The sequence below is a fragment of the Pseudorca crassidens genome, chromosome 11 (genome assembly GCF_039906515.1).
Source record: "Pseudorca crassidens isolate mPseCra1 chromosome 11, mPseCra1.hap1, whole genome shotgun sequence".
NCBI classification, from domain to species: Eukaryota; Metazoa; Chordata; class Mammalia; order Artiodactyla; family Delphinidae; genus Pseudorca; species Pseudorca crassidens.
This window is the reverse complement of record NC_090306.1, coordinates 16688917-16706797: the sequence shown is the minus strand read 5'-3', so window position 1 is coordinate 16706797 and position 17881 is coordinate 16688917. Positions and strand designations below refer to the sequence as shown.

Sequence of the window (17881 nt, the reverse complement as noted above, 5' to 3'; positions counted from 1 at the left end):
AACTTCCTCCTGCCCCGCTGCGTCCTCACTTTTCCATAACTCCCTCTCATTTTTTCCAGTCAAATCTGAGAGTTGTTTACGTTTGAATGAATCAGATCTTATTTTTTGCATCATTTTTCAAACTATCCTCAGCAGGCCTAGGATACTTTAGCTATTCCAAACTTTATTTCAGGGTTTTGTTTCAAACTCTCTTCTCTTTTTATTCTACATACTCTTTCTGGAAAAAACTCATAAATTGTCATTGTTTTTATTGCCACCTAAATGCTGATGATTGCCGAATCTATATTTTAAGCCAAGCTTGCTTTTGCTGAGGTTTAGGCTGCTGTTCCAAAGTGCCCGCATTAGAGCTCCATTTTGGTTTCAATGTCCAGATTGCATCCTTTTCTTCCTCCCCTTTCACCTCCTTTCCTGTGTCACCACTTAGAATCTACTCTCTTATATATCACATCCAATCAGTCCCCCAAAGCTAAATATTTAATCTTATAAACATCTCTCTTTTTAATATGCTTCACTTTATATTCCTACCTCAAATAACCATCATCTTACACCCAGAATACTATTTCTAACTGGTGTCTCTTTCCTCACTGTCAACTCTTTTTCACACCACACCCAGGGTGATTTTTAAATACTTATAACTATTTCCACTTCCAGTATAGCTGAATAAGTTCCCACTGGACTGATCCTGCAGCAAACAACCATTGTAAAGTCTGAGGGGAAAACAAAAAACACCCAAAAGCATGGGAGAGCAAACAAAAGCAGTCAGATTCTGGACAGGGCTTGACCCTTAAAAGAAGGAAATGCCTAAGGTTAATTTCTCATTCTTATGGCTTTAAGGTAAGGTCACAGTTAGCCTTATTCACAAAAGCTAAAATTCTTTTAGAGAAATCACAGTCCTTGTGGCCTGAAGAATGAGAAAGAAGAGTTTAGGTTAAAATTTAGGGGAGAATCTCATGAAGGAGAGATCCAGAGAATGGGGAGCCCCAAATTCTGCATATAAACTGTGCACATTTTTTTTTCTTTTTTTTTTTTTTTGCGGTACGCGGGCCTCTCACTGTTGTGGCCTCTCCCATTGCGGAGCACAGGCTCCGGACGCGCAGGCTCAGCGGCCATGGCTCACGGGTCCAGCTGCTCCGCGGCACGTGGGATCCTCCCGGACCGGGGCACAAACCCATGTCCCCTGCATCTGCAGGCGGACTGTCAACAACTGCGCCACCAGGGAAGCCCTGTCCAAATTTTTGACCTCTGAACTATTCATGAACAGGGCAACTCAAGTTAGCCCTATGGATAAAGTAAGTTAATTGAGATTTGAACTATTTCCTAAGAGATAGAGTTTGCAGTTTCAGGTCAACAAATTTAATTGCCTTGTAAAACAAAAAAAATATATCAACACCCTTTGGAAGAATGTAACAATGTTCAAAATTACCAACATATGAAGAGCCAAGAAAATGTAACCATTTCTCAAGAAAGATAACGGTCAACCAAGACTAACCCTGAGATTACACATATGTTAGTATTACTGGACAAGAATTTTTTTTTTTCTTAGAAGATGTTGGGGGTAGGAGTTTATTAATTAATTTATTTATTTTTGCTGTGTTGGGTCTTTGTTTCTGTGTGAGGGCTTTCTCTAGTTGTGGCAAGCAGGGTCCACTCTTCATCGCGGTGTGCGGGCCTCTCTCACTATCACGGCCTCTCTTGTTGCGGAGCACAGGCTCCAGTAGTTGTGGCTCACGGGCCTAGTTGCTCCGTGGCATGTGGAATCCTCCCAGACCAGGGCTCGAATCTGTGTCCCCTGCATTAGCAGGCAGATTCTCAACCACTGCGCCACCAGGGAAGCCCTGAACAAGAATTTTAAAGCAACTAATCTAACTGAGCTCTTTGAAGTAAAGGAAAGTTATCTCACAATGAATGAAAATAGAAAATTTCACACACAAAAAAACTGTAAAAAGAATCTATAAGAATGAGAAAAGATACAGTATCTGAAATAATATGCATAATCAAGATGTTAATTTATGCCACATCTTCTGGATAGGTGGTGTGTGTGTTCTCTCTTTGTAACCTATGCTTTCCTATGACATAAATCTTAGTTAAGTCTCCAAACTTTCCTAAACAGAAACTATCAATAGTCAATATAGCTTTCAAAAATATTTGATAGCAGAGATAAAGATGAAGGTTTGCATCAGACATCCTACAGAAAACTTAATATCTCCCCATCCACTGGATATTTCTCTTTCCAATTAATACAGGAAGGATATGAATGTGAATTATGTTATGTGGAGCTAATATTTGCTAGGGTTGTTCCAGGTGTTCTAGAAGTATTATTTCTAATGCTCACAAAATCCTTGCATGGTATGCATTACTCTCTTCATTTTACAAGTAAGAATAATAAAGTTTAGAGATGCAAAGTTATTTAACTAAGGGAATAAGGCTAAAACTGTTGCAGAACTGTAATTTGAACACAAGTATTTCACATATGAAAAGCGAAACAGTTCTTGGATCTAATATACTAACCCACTTTTCCTTCATCTCTTTATTTTCCTAAGTCAGATCCTTGTTGCATCTCACTTGGTTTATTTGTAGTAGTCTGCCTGCTTTCCTCCATTTGCAGCAATGGGAATACTGCATGCAATTTTATTTTTCCAACTTTATTGAAGTATGATTGACAAATAAAATTGTATAAATTTAATGTGTATAACATTGCAATTGACATATGCATAAATTGTGAAACGATTAGAACAATAAAATTAGTTAACACGTTCATCACCTCATATAGTTACCTATGTTTTATTTTTGGAGTGAGAACATTTAGATATACTCTCTTAGGAAATTTCAAGTATATAATACAATATTGTTAACTAGAGTCATCATGCTGTACACTAGATCCCCAGAACTTATGTATCTTATAACAGAAAGTTTATACCCTTTGACCAACATCACTCAATTTCCCACACCCTCTGGTTCTAGCAACCACCATTCCATGCTGTTTCCATGAATTCAACTTTTTAATACCCACCTCAGTGACACCTCTTTAGTGAAGCTGTATATTGCCTAATAGGAATTTGGTTTGTATCTCTCTTATATCTAGTGTAAATATATAATTTATCATATAAACTGGAATAATTTTAAGAGCAAAATGAGTGATAAAAATAATTAAGCTTAGAACAGTTTTTGAAATTTTATTGATGAATAAATTGCTTGTTACTATTGTTCTAATTTTTTCAAATAAAAAACACATATCCAAGTAAATTGAAGGAAACATTAAATTTTTTTCTTTTCATTGCTTACTTTAATATTTAAAAATAATACACAGTATAATTATTCTTGGTGGATATATTAGTATATTTTTATGTATACCAATATGTATACATGTATATCCATGTATTTTGTTCAGTTTCTTATGAGTATCTCCATTACTATGTCACTATTATTTTTCTGAAGGATAATTTTCAAATTATTCTTAGACATTTTAGTTTATTTAAAAAATTATCTGAAATCTTCATCAAAATTGCATTTTATGATTACTGAAAAAATAATTGCATTTTATGATTACTGAATTTGAAATTGTCAATATTTCAATTGACTCTTCTCTGTAGCTCATAATATTTTTAATGAAGAAAATATTCTCTTAATGAGCCCACAGCAAATTGTGCTAACTGGAAATATTCTCAATTCCTTTTTAAAAATATTTACCTGTGTACATTTTTTATTCTAAATATCACAGTTACTATCATTTTTGCCTCTCTTTAGAGTATCTTTCTTGAAAAATATTTATATAAGAAAAATTTATGTTTTCTTTAACATTTGCCAGTTTTTGTCACTGGAAAATTATAGGTATATTCAGTTACTTTTTATTCAGATAAAGAATATACGTTTATCCAATTCAAATAGTACATGTATTGGGCTTCCCTGGTGGCGCAGTGGTTAAGAGTCCGCCTGCCGATGCAGGGGACACGGGTTCGTGCCCCGGTCCGGGAAGATCCCATATGCCGCGGAGCGGATAGGCCCGTGAGCCATGGCTGCTAGGCTTGTGCATCCGGAGCCTGTGCTCCACAACGGGAGAGGCCACATCAGTGAGAGGCCCGCATACAGGAAAAAAAAAAAAAAAAAAAAAACTGTAAAGGGGCTGAATGTATGTTTTTTTTAAAAAAATATTTTTTTCTGTGTTTATTGAGATGAACATGTGATTTTTATTCTTCCTTTGTCAATGTGGTGTATCACATTGATTGATTTGCAAATATTGAACCATTCTTGCATCCCTGGAATAAATACAACTGGATCATGGTGTTATGACCCTTTTTATATACCGTTGGATTCAGTTTGCTAATATTTTGTTTAGGATTTTTGCACCTATAATCATCAAAGATATTGACCAGTAATTTTCTTTTTTTGTAGTGTCTTTGGTTTTGGTATCAGAGTAACAAGGGCCTCATAAAATGAATTTGAGAGTGTTCCATCCCTTCAGTTTTTTGGAATAGTTTGAGAAGGATAGTTACTAATTCTTGTTTGTATGTTTGGTAAAATTCTCTGATGAAGCCATTCGGTTCTGGACTTTTGTTTGCTGGGAGTTTATTATTATTATTATTTTTACAAACAATTTCACTACTACTGATTGGTCTGTTCAAATTGTCTATTTCTTCTTGATTCAGTCTTGGCAGGTTGTATGTTTCTAGAAATTTGTCCATTTTTTCTAAGTTACCCAATTCATTGGCATGTAGCTATTCATAGTATTCTCTTATGATTTCTTGTATCTTTCTTGTATTGATTATTATTTCTCCTCTTTTATTTATTGTTTTGTTTATTTGGGTACTCCCTCTCTTCTTCTTGATGATACTGGCTAAAGGTTTATCAATTTTATCTTTTCTACAAAAACAGCTCTTGGTTTCATTGATCTTTTCTATTGTTTTTTGATCCCCATTTTTCCTCCTTGATCTTTATTATTTCCTTCCTTCTGCTGACTTTGGGATTTGTTTGATTTTCTTTTTCTCATTTTTTTAGATGATAGGTTAGGTTGTTTATATGAGATCTTCCTTGTTTCTTGAGGAAAGCCTGTATTGCTGTGAACTTCCCTCTTGGAACTGCTTTTGCTATCAATACATTCCATAGATTTGGGAGTGTTGTGTTTCCATTTTCATTTGTCTTGAGGTATTTTCTGATTTCCTCTTTGATTTCTTCATTGATCCATTGGTTTTATAGTAGCATGTTTTTTAGTTTTCACATGTTTGTTCTTTTCCCATTTTTCTTTCTGTAATTGATTTCTAGTTTCATACCATTGTGGTCAGAAAAAAAGGCTTGATATAATTTCTATCCTCTTAAATTTGTTCAGAATTATTTTGTGTCCTAGCATGTGATCTATCCTGGAGAACATTCTACGTGTACTTGAAAAGAATGTGAATCCTGTTGTTTTGGGATGTAATGTCCTATAAATATCTATTAAGTCTAACTGGTCTATAGTGTCATTTAAGACCACTGTGCCGTATTGATTTTATGTCTGAATGATCTGTTCATTGATGTAAGTAGGGTGTTAAAATCCCCTACTACTATTGTATTATTGCCAATTTCTCCCTTTATGTCTGTTAATATTTGCTTTATATATTTAGATGCTCCTGAATTGAGTGCATATATGTTAATGAGTATGAATCCTCTTCTTGTATTGATCCCTTTATCATTACATAATGCCCTTGCTTGCCTTTGATATAGTCTTTCTTTTAAAGTCTATTTTGTATTGCTACCCCTGCTTTCTTGTTGTTTTTGTTTGCATGAAATATCTTTTTCCTACCCCTCACTTTTCAGTCTGTGTGTGTCTTTAGCTTTGAAGTGAGTTGCTTGTAAGAAGCATATAGAAGGGTCTTTTTTTTTAATCCAGTAAGCCACCCTATGTCTCTTGATTGGAACATTTAGTCCATGAATATTTAAAGTAATTATTGATAGGTATGTACTTATTGCCATTTTATTACTTGTTTTCCAGTTGTTTTTGTAGTTCTCTGTACATTTTTTCTTCTTTTTATTTCTTCCCTTACAGTTTAATTTGAAATCTATTCATGATAAAAACTCTCATTAAAATGTATATAAAGGGATCATATCTCAACATAATAAAGTCCATCTATGACAAACCCCCAGTTAACATCATACTTAATGGTGAAAAGGTGAAAGCTTTTCCTCTAAATTCAGGAGCAAGACAAGGATGCCTACTCTTGCCACTTCTGTTTAACATAGTATTGGAAGTCCTAGCCACAGCAATCAGACAAGAAAAAGAAACCAAAGCCATACAAATTGGAAGGGAAAATTAAAACTGTCACTATTTGCATGATACTTTATATAGAAAACCCTAAAGCCTTCACCCCAAAACTGTTAGAACTAATAAATGAATTCAGCGAAGTGTCAGGATACAAGATTAACATACAGAAATCTGTTGTTTTTCTATATCTAATAATGAACTATCAGAAAGAGAAAGTTTAAAAAATTCCATCAAAAAGAATAAAATACCCAAGAATAAATTTAACCAAGGAGGTGAAACAACTATACTTTGAACACTTTAAAACACTGATAAAATTGAAGATGATACAAAGAAATGAAAAGATGTCTTGTGCTCTTGGATTAGAAGAATTGATATTCTTAAAATTTCCATACTACCCAAAGAATCTGTAGATTTAATGTAATCTTTATCAAAATACCCATGACCCTTTTATAAAACTAGAACAGGTAATCCTAAATTTCATATGGAACCACAAAACACCCTGATTTGCCAAAGCAATCTAGAGAAAAAAGAGCAAAGCTGAAGGTTTCACTCTCCCAGATTTTAGACAATACTATAAAGCTACAGTAACCAAAACAACCTGGTACTGGCACAAAAACAGACACATACATCAATGAAACAGAATAGAGAGTCCAGAAATAAACCCACACATCTATGGTCAATTAATCTTCAACAAAAGAGGTAAGAATACACGATAGAGGAAAGACAGTGTCTTTAACAAGTGGTGCTGGGGAAAATGTACAGTTACATGCAAAACAATGAGATGAGAGCACTTCCTCACACCATACACAAAAAAAATTAAAATGGATTAAAGAGCTAAGTGTAAGACCTGAAACCATAAAACACCCAGAAGAGAACATAGGCAGAACACTGTTTGACATATTATAAATTGTAGCAACATTTTTCTTTTTTTGGTTCTGTCTCCTAAGGCAAAAAAATTAAAGCAAAAATAAACAAATGAGCCCTGATTAAACTTAAATGCTTCTGTACATAAAGGAAACCATGGATTAAAAGAAAAAGACAACCTTTGTAATTGGAGTTAATATTTGCAAATAATATGACTGGCAAGGGGTTAATATCCAAAATATATAAACAGCCCATGCAACTCAATATAAAAAATAAGTAAATAATTGGCAGAAGACCTGAGTAGACATTTTTCTAAAGCAGACATACAGATGGCCAACAGACACATGAAAAGATACTTAACATCACTAACTATTAGATAAATGCAAATCCAAACAACCATGAGATATCACCTCACACCTATCAGAACGGCCATCATCAAAAGGTCTACAAGTAATAAATGTCAGTGAGGATGTGGAGAAAAGGGAACACTGTACACTGTCAGTGGGAATGTAAATTGGTGCTGCCACTTGCAGTATGGAGGTTCCTCAAAAACTAAACAGTATGGAGATTCCTCAAAAAACTAAAAATAGAATTAACATATGATCCAGCAATTCCACTCCTGAGTACATATCTGGAAACCTCAAAAACACTAATTCAAAAAGATATATACACCCAATGTTCATAGTAGTGCTATTTACAATAGCCAAGATATTGAAGCAACCCAAGAGTCCATCAACAGATGAACAGATAAAGAAGATGTAGTGGGTATACACACACACACACACACACACACACACATACACATACGAATATTACTCAGCCATAAAACAGAGTGAAAATCTGCCATTTAGAGTAATGTGTATGGACCTAGAAAATACACTTAGTGAAATAAGTCAGACAGAGAAAGACAAATACCATATGATATCACTTATATGTGGAATCTAAAAAATAATACAAACAAATGTATATAGCAAAACAGAAACAGATTCACAGATATAGAAAAAAAACTGGTGGTTACCAGTAGGGATGGGGAAAGCAGGAGAGGCACATTAGGGATATGGGATTAAGATATACAAACTGCTATGTATAAAATAGATAAGCACCAAAGATATAAGGTATAGCACAGAGAATTATAGCCATTATCTTGTAATAAGTTCTAGTGTAGTATAATCTGTAAAAATACTGAATCTCAGGTATATAGAGACTATACACCTAACACTGATGTAGTATTGTAAGTCAACTATACTTCAATTAAAAAAATAAAAATTAAAAAGAAACAAGACTCAACTATGACTTATGTATAAGAAACTCACTTTAGATCTAAAGACACGCAAAGACTGAAAGTGAAGTGATGGGAAAAGATATTCCACACAATTGGTAACCAAAAGAGAGCAGAGGTGGTTGTATTTATATCAAACAAAATAGACTTTAAGTAAAAAATGTCACAAGAGACAAAAAGGACATTACATAATGATAAAAGGGTCCATTGACCAGGAAGATTTAATAAGTATCTCTATCCCTATCTGTCTATCTATCTATCTACCTCTCTTTCTATCCCCAACATTAGAGTACCTAAATATATAAAGCAAACATTTACACAACAGAAGGGAGAAAAAGAGAGCAATATCATAATAGTGGAAGATTTTAATACCTTATTTTAAATAGTGGATAGAAATAATAAGGAAATGGATAATTCAAACACCACTATAGACCAAATTGACCTAAAAGACATACAAAAAACGTTCCACCCAGTGACAGTGAAATACACATTCCTTTTAAATGTACTCATATCTTTCTCCAAGATATATCACGTGTTAGGCCACAAAATAAGTTTTAACAAATCTAAGAAGATTGATATCATCGCAAGTATCTTTTCTACCCACAATGGAATGAAACTAGAAATCAATAGCAGGAGAAAAACTGGAGAATTCACAAATATGTAAAAATTAGGCAACACCCTCTTGAACAACAATAGGTCCAAGAACTCAAAAAGGAATTTAGAAAATATCTCAAGACAAACAAAAATGAAATCACAAAATACCAAAACATATGGTATGTACAAATACAGTTTTAGGAAGGAATTTCATAGTGAAAAACAGCTACATAAAAAAAGAATGATCTCAAATCAGCCACCCAACTTTATATCTCAATGTGCTGGACATTGATTTCATTCTCACATGTACAGCAAGATGACAACAATCTGGCTAAAGCAAGTAAGAAGCAATAAAAATAGTAGTAGCTAGCATTTATTGAGCACTTACTATATACCATACATTGTTCTAGTGTTTTACTTCTGTTAGTGGATTTATTCCTTACCATAAGTCTGTCAGCCAGATGCTATTATTTCCCTTTCACAGGTGAAAAAACTTAGATGCGAAGAGGGCAAATGACTTCCTCTAGGAAAAATATATATATTTACAGGTTTTGGAGATTAGGACCTGGACATCTTTGCATGCCATTACTCTGCCTACCCATGAATATATTAGGTAGCCCGGCAAGGGGGTCTTAAGGTTGCAAGTGGAGTTAAGGCTGCTAATCAGATGACCTTGAAGAGGTTATCCTATATTATCCTGGTTAACTCAATGTAATCCTAAGGGTCCTTTAAATGTGGAAAAGGGAGCAGAAAAGTCAATGTCAATGTGAAAAATACTTGACTGACCATCACTAGCTTTGAATATGGAAGAGAGCTATTAGTCAAGAACTTTGGGCAATTTCCAGAAGTTGGAAAAGGCAAGGAAGTGAATTGTCTTTTAGAGTCTCCAGAAAGGATACCGCTCTGCCAACGTCTTGATTTTAGCTCAGTGAGACCTATTTCAGACTTCTCAACTTCAGAATTGTATGATTATTACAGAACTGTGATAAATTTGTTTTGTTATATTAAAGACATACATATACATACACACCTATACATATGTGTGCATTTGTATTTCAGTGTCAGGAGGTGATAAATACTATGAAGAAAAATCAAATTTGGTTCAAGGGTTATGGATAGGAAATGCTATTTTATATGAGGTGGTCAGGGCTGAGGTAATGTTTAAATAGAGATTTGAATGAGATGAAAGAGCAAGATATCTGGGAGTCAGACATTTCAGATGAGGAAAGAGCAAGTGCAAGCTTCTCCAAGTCAGAAGTGCACGTCACATCTTGAGAAATAGCAAAAAGTCTAATAAGCCAGAAGAAGGTTAGCCAGAGGAAAACTGTGGGGTAGGGATACTGTTGGTGGTTACAAATGGGATGGTTATCCTAATGATTTCCGGAAGGGGAGTGGGAATGAAGGTAGAATGGGAGACCTTTTACTTTTTCCCTATTATTTATGTTTTTTGATGATGATGCACTGCTTTTGTGTTTTTAAAGAATTTTCATTACAACGCAGTGGTACAAGAAATCTGAAGCACAGAAATGACAAGTGTAAAGATGAACAATGTACTTGCAGGGTTTATATAACCTACTTGGTTCAGTTCAAAAATTGAGGGAAAGGGGTAAGAAAGAATCAAACTATGCTGTTGTTATTCTAAATTATTATCTATTTGCACTTTTACACATTTTTCCCTGCTGAGTCTGTATACCCACATCAGTAACAACGTGTATTTGTGTGTGTGCAGGCAAATATGCTTGCTTGAAACTCAATTATTCGGTATAAAGGGGAATTTTTAGAAGTACAGAATGAGGAAGATTATTAAGTAGCCCACTTACAAATCTGTGCTTACCAGAATATCTTGAGGGTACTAATATTATGGAAACCCACAGGTACTTTAGCAACATGGAGTACAATTGAGCTCACGGGACTTGCAATCAGACCGCCTAATTTCAGACCTTGGCTCTACCACTTTCCAGCCTAGGAACCTAGAGAAAGTCATTCACCCTCTAAGTTTTTTTTCATGTGTAAAAGGGAGATAATAGCATATGGCTGACTGAATTGTGGTAAGGAATAAATCCATTAGTAGAACTAAACTACTAGAGCAGTGTCTTGCATTTAGTAAGTGCTCGATATACTATTACTGTTATTGCTTCTCTGTTCTTTATTATTGGGCTGCAATTCACATACTTTATACACACTGACAACTTGCTAACTCGAAGCTTTTCTCCAAATATGCTGCAAGAGACTACCCAGGCAATTTTATTTGCTTCAGCTAGTTTGTTGTCACCTTGAATGCATGTGCAAATGAATCACTGTAACCCTCCATATTTAAAAGCGAAATAAGCCAGCACAACCTACTACCCCTAGGCAATAGAATGTGGTCCAGTTGCATTAGCCAGTACTTTCTCCTGGTGACTGCTTTTCTGTTTAAATATTACTTAAATATTTCATCAGAACTGATTTTACCAATAATCTCTGAAAAACAAACAGACCTCATGTTCCCTGGACAAAGTTAAAACAGACTTTATATAACATGATTGCAATTGAATCTGATCTCTGGTCTTTATTCAGCTAGATAAGACTATAACTTTGAGGAAAACATTTTAAATATTGATCAAAGTCAGCCCTGATTGGTTTCTTGATTTCCTCTAGTCTTCTCTATCGGGGTTTAAAGGCTTTGATTTAGTTTTAAGAGTTTTCCATTTACAACCTAGATGACTTCACACAAACTTCTCAACTTCCTTGAGTCTTGGTTTCCTTGACTCTGTGCTCAAGGATTGCTTTTTCCTGTCTGTGAAAATCGCAATACAGTCTATATCATTCACTGTCTCACCGTTTTGTGACAAAAGCGAGAGACAGGATTATCACTTTTACCCACTTGCATATGGAAAAATTAAATGACTTTCCTAAGTCATCAACTAGGTCTTTGGGCCAGGTCTTTTAGTTCCCTTCAGACTATATCATTTAAGTTAATAGAATAACAAATGCTGTTCTTTAAAAAAAAAAAAATTAAATAGGTCAAGACCACAAAGTGATTCACAAGACTGATAAATCTTCTCTGTTATAGGTCAAATGTAAGAATTTTTTTTTACATACTATCCATTACACAGAGACTGCTTTATTTTAATCACATTTATAAGTATCTTTTTGTCCATCAAGAATCAAAGAGAAGATATCAAAATCTTTCTAAATTTTCAACATTAATAAATTCTTAACTAGAAATGTCACCAAAGACCTTTTATTCAGATTTAAAGATTGATTTATATCAAGATGTATATCATTGTGTTAATATTTTAATGTATGCTTCAGTTGAAAACTCTAATTTGAAATATAATATTCTTTTAAAAAACTGGCTGCCTTTTCTTTAAATCAAAATTCTCCCTTTACTTATTTTAGTTTGAAAACATGAAACGCATTCCACCTTGAATCCATTGCAGTAGTTTCTAGTTTTCCTTTTCTCAGAATGTTGTGCCTCTGCTGTCTTACTCAAATGTTGATTCTGGTCCATCATTGAAATGCAGATATCATGTGAATGTTTTCAATTTTTGTCGATGTTTCGTTCAAAATGATCACCTTTTTGGAGAGGAAAGTTATAATTTATTTCACTTTAACAATTCAGAAATGAGAAAAGCCTCAAGGTCAACATCAATCAATCAATAATTCCACTAATATTCATTCAGGACCTACCATGTCCTGAGCACCGGGACACAAAAGGAAACACACACACACACACACTCACACACACACACTCACACGTATACAAATTTCTAGCTTTAGCGAGATTGTAATTTAGGAGGATAAATGTATGGAGGGGAACTTGACACAACAAATAAAGTAATATAGAATCACACACTAGATGGGATTAAATAAATTATCAGCAATTACCTATTGGAAATAAAATTTTGTTATATTTTCTGTATATCTACATTATAAGGTTTAGGAAGGCAAATAAGTGTTTAATTCATCTTTCTGGTTTTACAAAATGCCAAACAGTACCTTGCATATAGTAGATAGTCAAAATGAATAGAAAAATAATGTAATTAATTATAATTAGAGTGGCCTAAAAAGGTTTCAGAGAGAAAATATTAATACCTCTGGAACCAGGCTCAAAAACCAGAGAAAGTTTGGATTTGTTAAAAAGAGCTTAGTGTACTCTAAGTACCTGGCAAAGGGACTATGGCCGTGCTTGAACTTACCATCACCATGATTCCACTTTATTTTAATTTTGTTTATTTTTGAAGAGAGAGTATATTTGAAGTTGAAAGCACAAAACATCAAAAATGACATATAGGAAAAATTCTTCCTCTAACCCTCATCCAGTTTCTCTTTCTGAGGAAGAGTATTATTAGCTTTCAATGAATCTTGTCCAGAAATACGATATGCATTTTTTTTTTTGGGGGGTTTTTTTTCTTTGCGGTACGCGGGCCGCTCACTGTTGTGGCCTCTCCCATCGTGGAGCACAGGCTCCGGACGCGCAGGCTCAGCGGCCATGGCTCACGGGCCCAGCTGCTCCGTGGCATGTGGGATCTTCCCAGACCGGGGCACGAACCCGTGTCCCCTGCATTGGCAGGCGGACTCTCAACCACTGCGCCACCAGGGAAGCCCCGATATGCATTTTTAATTAAATACACAACATGTTCCTTTTTTAACACAGATGGCGGCATACCGTTACTACAGTTATCTGCCTTTTTGCTCTGCTTTATATACTTAACTTTATACTAATATGGCTTACTCAGTTTTCTTATGGTTCTAGGGTATTCCATTGTCTGTAGTTTATCTACCTAGTTTTATGTCTAGGGAGCATCTAATTTAGATTAGGTTGCATCGAATTATTTCATATTAGAAAAATTTCTTAATATGTCTTTTGATTTATGTGTGATCATTTCTGTAGGATAAAATTCCTACAAGTGGAGTTTTGAGGTCAAATGTAAGAGGGATTAAAATTTTGAGAGTTATTAAGCCCCTATCTTAAAGACTAGTAAAATGAATCAACTTATTTCTTAGATTTGCTCTTTTTTGTAGAATAGTGTGTTATTCACTGAGGTTTAGAAAATGTATTCTTATTTATTCATATGTGCATAATACATATTTATGTAGCAAAAATACCTATTTATGTATAGAAACAAGCATAAACATAGACATATGATTTAATAGGGCACTAATTATACAGTATATTTAATACATGTTCTATATACAGTTGATTCTCATTATTTGCAGTAGTTGTGTTCTATAAAGTTCTTGCAAATGCTGAATTAGCAATTACTAAACATTGCTCCTAGGGGAAATACAGGGTTTGGTTCCTGTTTATCTGTGGTCACAATATTTTTGTCAACCAATGAATACATAACCTTGTTTTATGTTTCCTTCCTGTTAGACACCTTATTTAATTCGTATTATTGATCACTAACATTGAATCTGTGGACAATAGCACTTTGCAGCTCAAGCCTGAAGGAAGCTTATGTAATTCATGTACCTTTTCCGTCAGGCACATCACAGCTCTCTTGAACTTAGGAACGCTAGACAGCACTTCAGCATTATGCTTGAGAGCCATTTTAATAGCAAAATCACCTACAGAAAGCACACAAATGAAAAAAAATGGCTCTAAGTAGACTGTGAAAAGGTCACTTGTTTCTATTACGAGAGCAAAAACAAGAAAGCAGAGCCATATCTTATATCTTGTCCAACCTCAGCTGAGAACGTTCATGTGGGAGAACTCAAATTTTTTGCCACTCTCTGCAGGTATGTGAATGACCATGAAAGAGCAGCAGTATTGATTTGAGGGTTACAAATCCATTTTAGTGAGTAGGAAAATTCACAAATACAGAATCCACAAATGATGAGGATCAACTGTATATTCTATTCATTAATTCATGCAATAAGAATTTATATATATATAAAGTCCGTCAATATACAGAATGCATATTAAATGGCTAATGTACAAATACAGAAATGATAAATATCTGAAGATATTATCACTTGTGTGTATATGAATGTATATAAACATACACATGAATGCAGAAACCCACACCCATGTACATCTAAGTGAATCCTAGTTATTCTATATTTCTGGCATGTGGTCCATATATACCTGGGCCTGTTCAGTTACTGAGTGAAGTGGAGTGAGGAGGGAATCAGTAGTCCGGTCCCAAAGTCACAGGCAGCCTTTTGATAAATTTTATGTCATTTTTACATGAACACCTCTTTCTGTATCCTTTGTTCAGGACTTAAATGTTAGGAAAGCATTTTTACCACTTAATCCTCTGAATTATTTGAAAGGTAGATAGTCACCCTTTAGCTTTAGTTTTTTGTTTGGTTGGTTGGTTTGGCTACTCAACAAACATTCCCGAATGCTATGATCTCACCACTCCTATCCTTGTTGATTGCAATTGATTAAATTATTGTCCTGTCTCCCAGCCTTCTCCCTTTCCTATGCATATCACTTCCATCCTTAGAATCTTTCAGAGGTCTCTTGTACCACACAAAATAAAACTCACGTATAGTATTTGATATTCTTCCTGAACTAAAACCAGCCTTTGTGTTTAGTCTCAATACACCCATAAACACTTTCCACCCTGTGGAACCACTGTCCCCAGAAGAAAGGTCTCTGCTCACCTGTATGTTTCTTCTTAACCTGTAATGTTCTTCTTCATCTCTTGTTTGTAATTCTGCCCCAACTCACCCCTCTTAGATATTTTCCCGTTGTTACTCCCAGTTGAAATAACCTTTCCCACACTGCTGCTCCACTGGACAATATCCCTTGTAATGTAGTCATTCCTTTTCCCTGTATTTCTACTACTTTCCCAAACAGATTGCTAGTCCACACCTCTCTCCTACATATTGGGGAAAAGTATCCAGATAAAAAGTTGGAAATGTAGGCACTTTTACCTTATTTCTGAAAAAGATTAAATTATGACAAATCACTACCTAGTAATTAAAAGGTTGAAATATCAATTCAGGGTTGACTCTAAACACCGTATTTTCCACATCCCCACGGCATTTTAAGCCTGACTTGAAGACATTTAACAATTTTTTCTCTGGACATATTTTTTTTCTCAGAGTTCTAAACAGCTAACACGTAAATGAATTTTGGGGATGCAATAAGTTTATAACATAAACCATGATGTTCTGTAAGACAGGCATTCAGATGTAGCATTGCAACTCTTCCTTGAATAATAGTACAGTCCAGTTCTGCTCCCTTTTGATTGGGGTGGAGCAGAGGGAAGAATCTCACCAGCCTCTGCTTATCTGTGCAAGCTTTTCCTGTTTGAGTGATCATAGAAAAGCAGTGCAATCCAAGTGATCTACCATGTACAATACATGTGGTACTAAGGAGGGAAAAGGGGAGAACAGCATTTACTAACTTCTTAAACCTTTTATGGGTCTGTAAATAATTTAATACTTTTTAATTAAATAATATTAATAATAATTATAAGGGTAGCCACCTTCCTGAGTTGGAGAAGCGAACTAATATTTTTGAGTCCTTAGTTTGTGCCAGGAACTGTGCTGAGGCAGAAGTTTTTTCTCATTTAATCAGAGATAAAATCATCTAGAAAACCTCTTCTTTTGACCTCCCCTTGGGTCAAATTTGAGTTGAAACAAGGAAAGTTGAGGTGAGTAAGTGGCTATGAGGCATATCCCATTTCTTGATGTTTGCCAACTAACTCTCCAACCCACATTATTTTTTCAGACTTGAAGTTCCACTTGAATAGAAAGTAATAGGAATGGGATTTCAGTCTTTATTTTTAAATTATAAATGTCTGATTTTCTGTATTTTATTTTTAAAAACATCAACCTGAGGCTCAGCTACCTCTAGTAGGGATAGTTAATAAGTTTTAAAGGTTTAGAACATAAGGGTATAGAAGACACATAACATAAAATATGTAATATTTATCATGTCCATCAAAACAATTTTTCCCCTTGAAATTTCTGGAAGTTTCTCACATACAGGAAACATTGAAATTCGAGAATCTCAAAGGTTCTTACCTGGACTTAGGATCCTACAGCAATGGCCACAGGTCCGTCCCTTTATCTGTTGTTATAGTCTCTTGTTAAATAGTTGGCTCGTTATTTTTTTTACAGTCCAATGATGATTAACTACCTTCTTAGGTCATTGTCCCAGGCAAATAGAAGAAAATTAACTACTTATCCTAAGAATCTCCTCTGCATGCCTGTAGTTTAAAGATTATGTTAATAATTTCTCATAATTTACAAATTACTTGTATGTAAAAGATCAAAAATTAAGCTTTACTTCTGAGAATAATTTACATTTGCTTACTCAATTAAGTTGTTTGCATATTTTTCTTTAAAAATACAAATACAACAGATTATCCAAAGTGATAAAACAATTCCACATAGAAAAGACTACAAGACAATTTAAAAAATTTGTCTACACAAGGACCTACTATACTATACTGTACTATATAGTACAGGGAACTCTGCTCAATGTTATGTGGCAATCTGGTTTGGAGGGGAGTCTGGGGGAGAATGGATACATGTATATGTGTGGCTGAGTCGCTTTGCTGTGCTCCTGAAACTGTTACAATGTTGTTAATTGATATACTCCAATATAACATAAAAAGTTTAAAAATAAATAAAATAAAAATGGGGAAAAATTTTGAAAAATAAAAATCTGTCTACAGGTTCCTTTAGCATTCAAAAAATCAAATGTACTCTTTTGTTTGATATTTGCGTGCAATTCTAATATGATGTGTCTGGATACTGGATGTCCCATATGGAATAGTAAAGTGCCAATTCATTGCAAGACAGGTCTTCTAAGTGACAACAGTTTTAAAGATGATGAAAGTCAAGACTACATTGCATAATAGATGTCTTATATCAAGGTATACAGAAAGTAGGTCACATTATTTCTTTCTATTCACTTGGTTTTTAGAGACGGGGAGACCTTGACACAATTGAACATTTTCTTG

The 17881-nt window shown here is 34.6% G+C and overlaps 1 protein-coding gene across 1 annotated transcript in view; it reads right to left on the bottom strand.

Annotated features, from left to right (window-relative positions):
• LOC137201697 (solute carrier organic anion transporter family member 1B3-like) overlaps positions 1 to 17047 on the bottom strand; it is a 59265-nt gene extending 42218 nt beyond the window's left edge. The window contains exons 1-2 of the mRNA XM_067695856.1: positions 16938 to 17047; positions 12376 to 12527 (exon numbers count right to left, since the gene is read on the bottom strand). Coding sequence (XP_067551957.1) covers positions 12376 to 12465 — 90 coding nt within the window. The 5' untranslated portion in view covers positions 12466 to 12527; positions 16938 to 17047. The remainder of the gene's footprint in view (positions 1 to 12375; positions 12528 to 16937) is intronic.
• Positions 17048 to 17881: the final 834 nt, after the last annotated feature.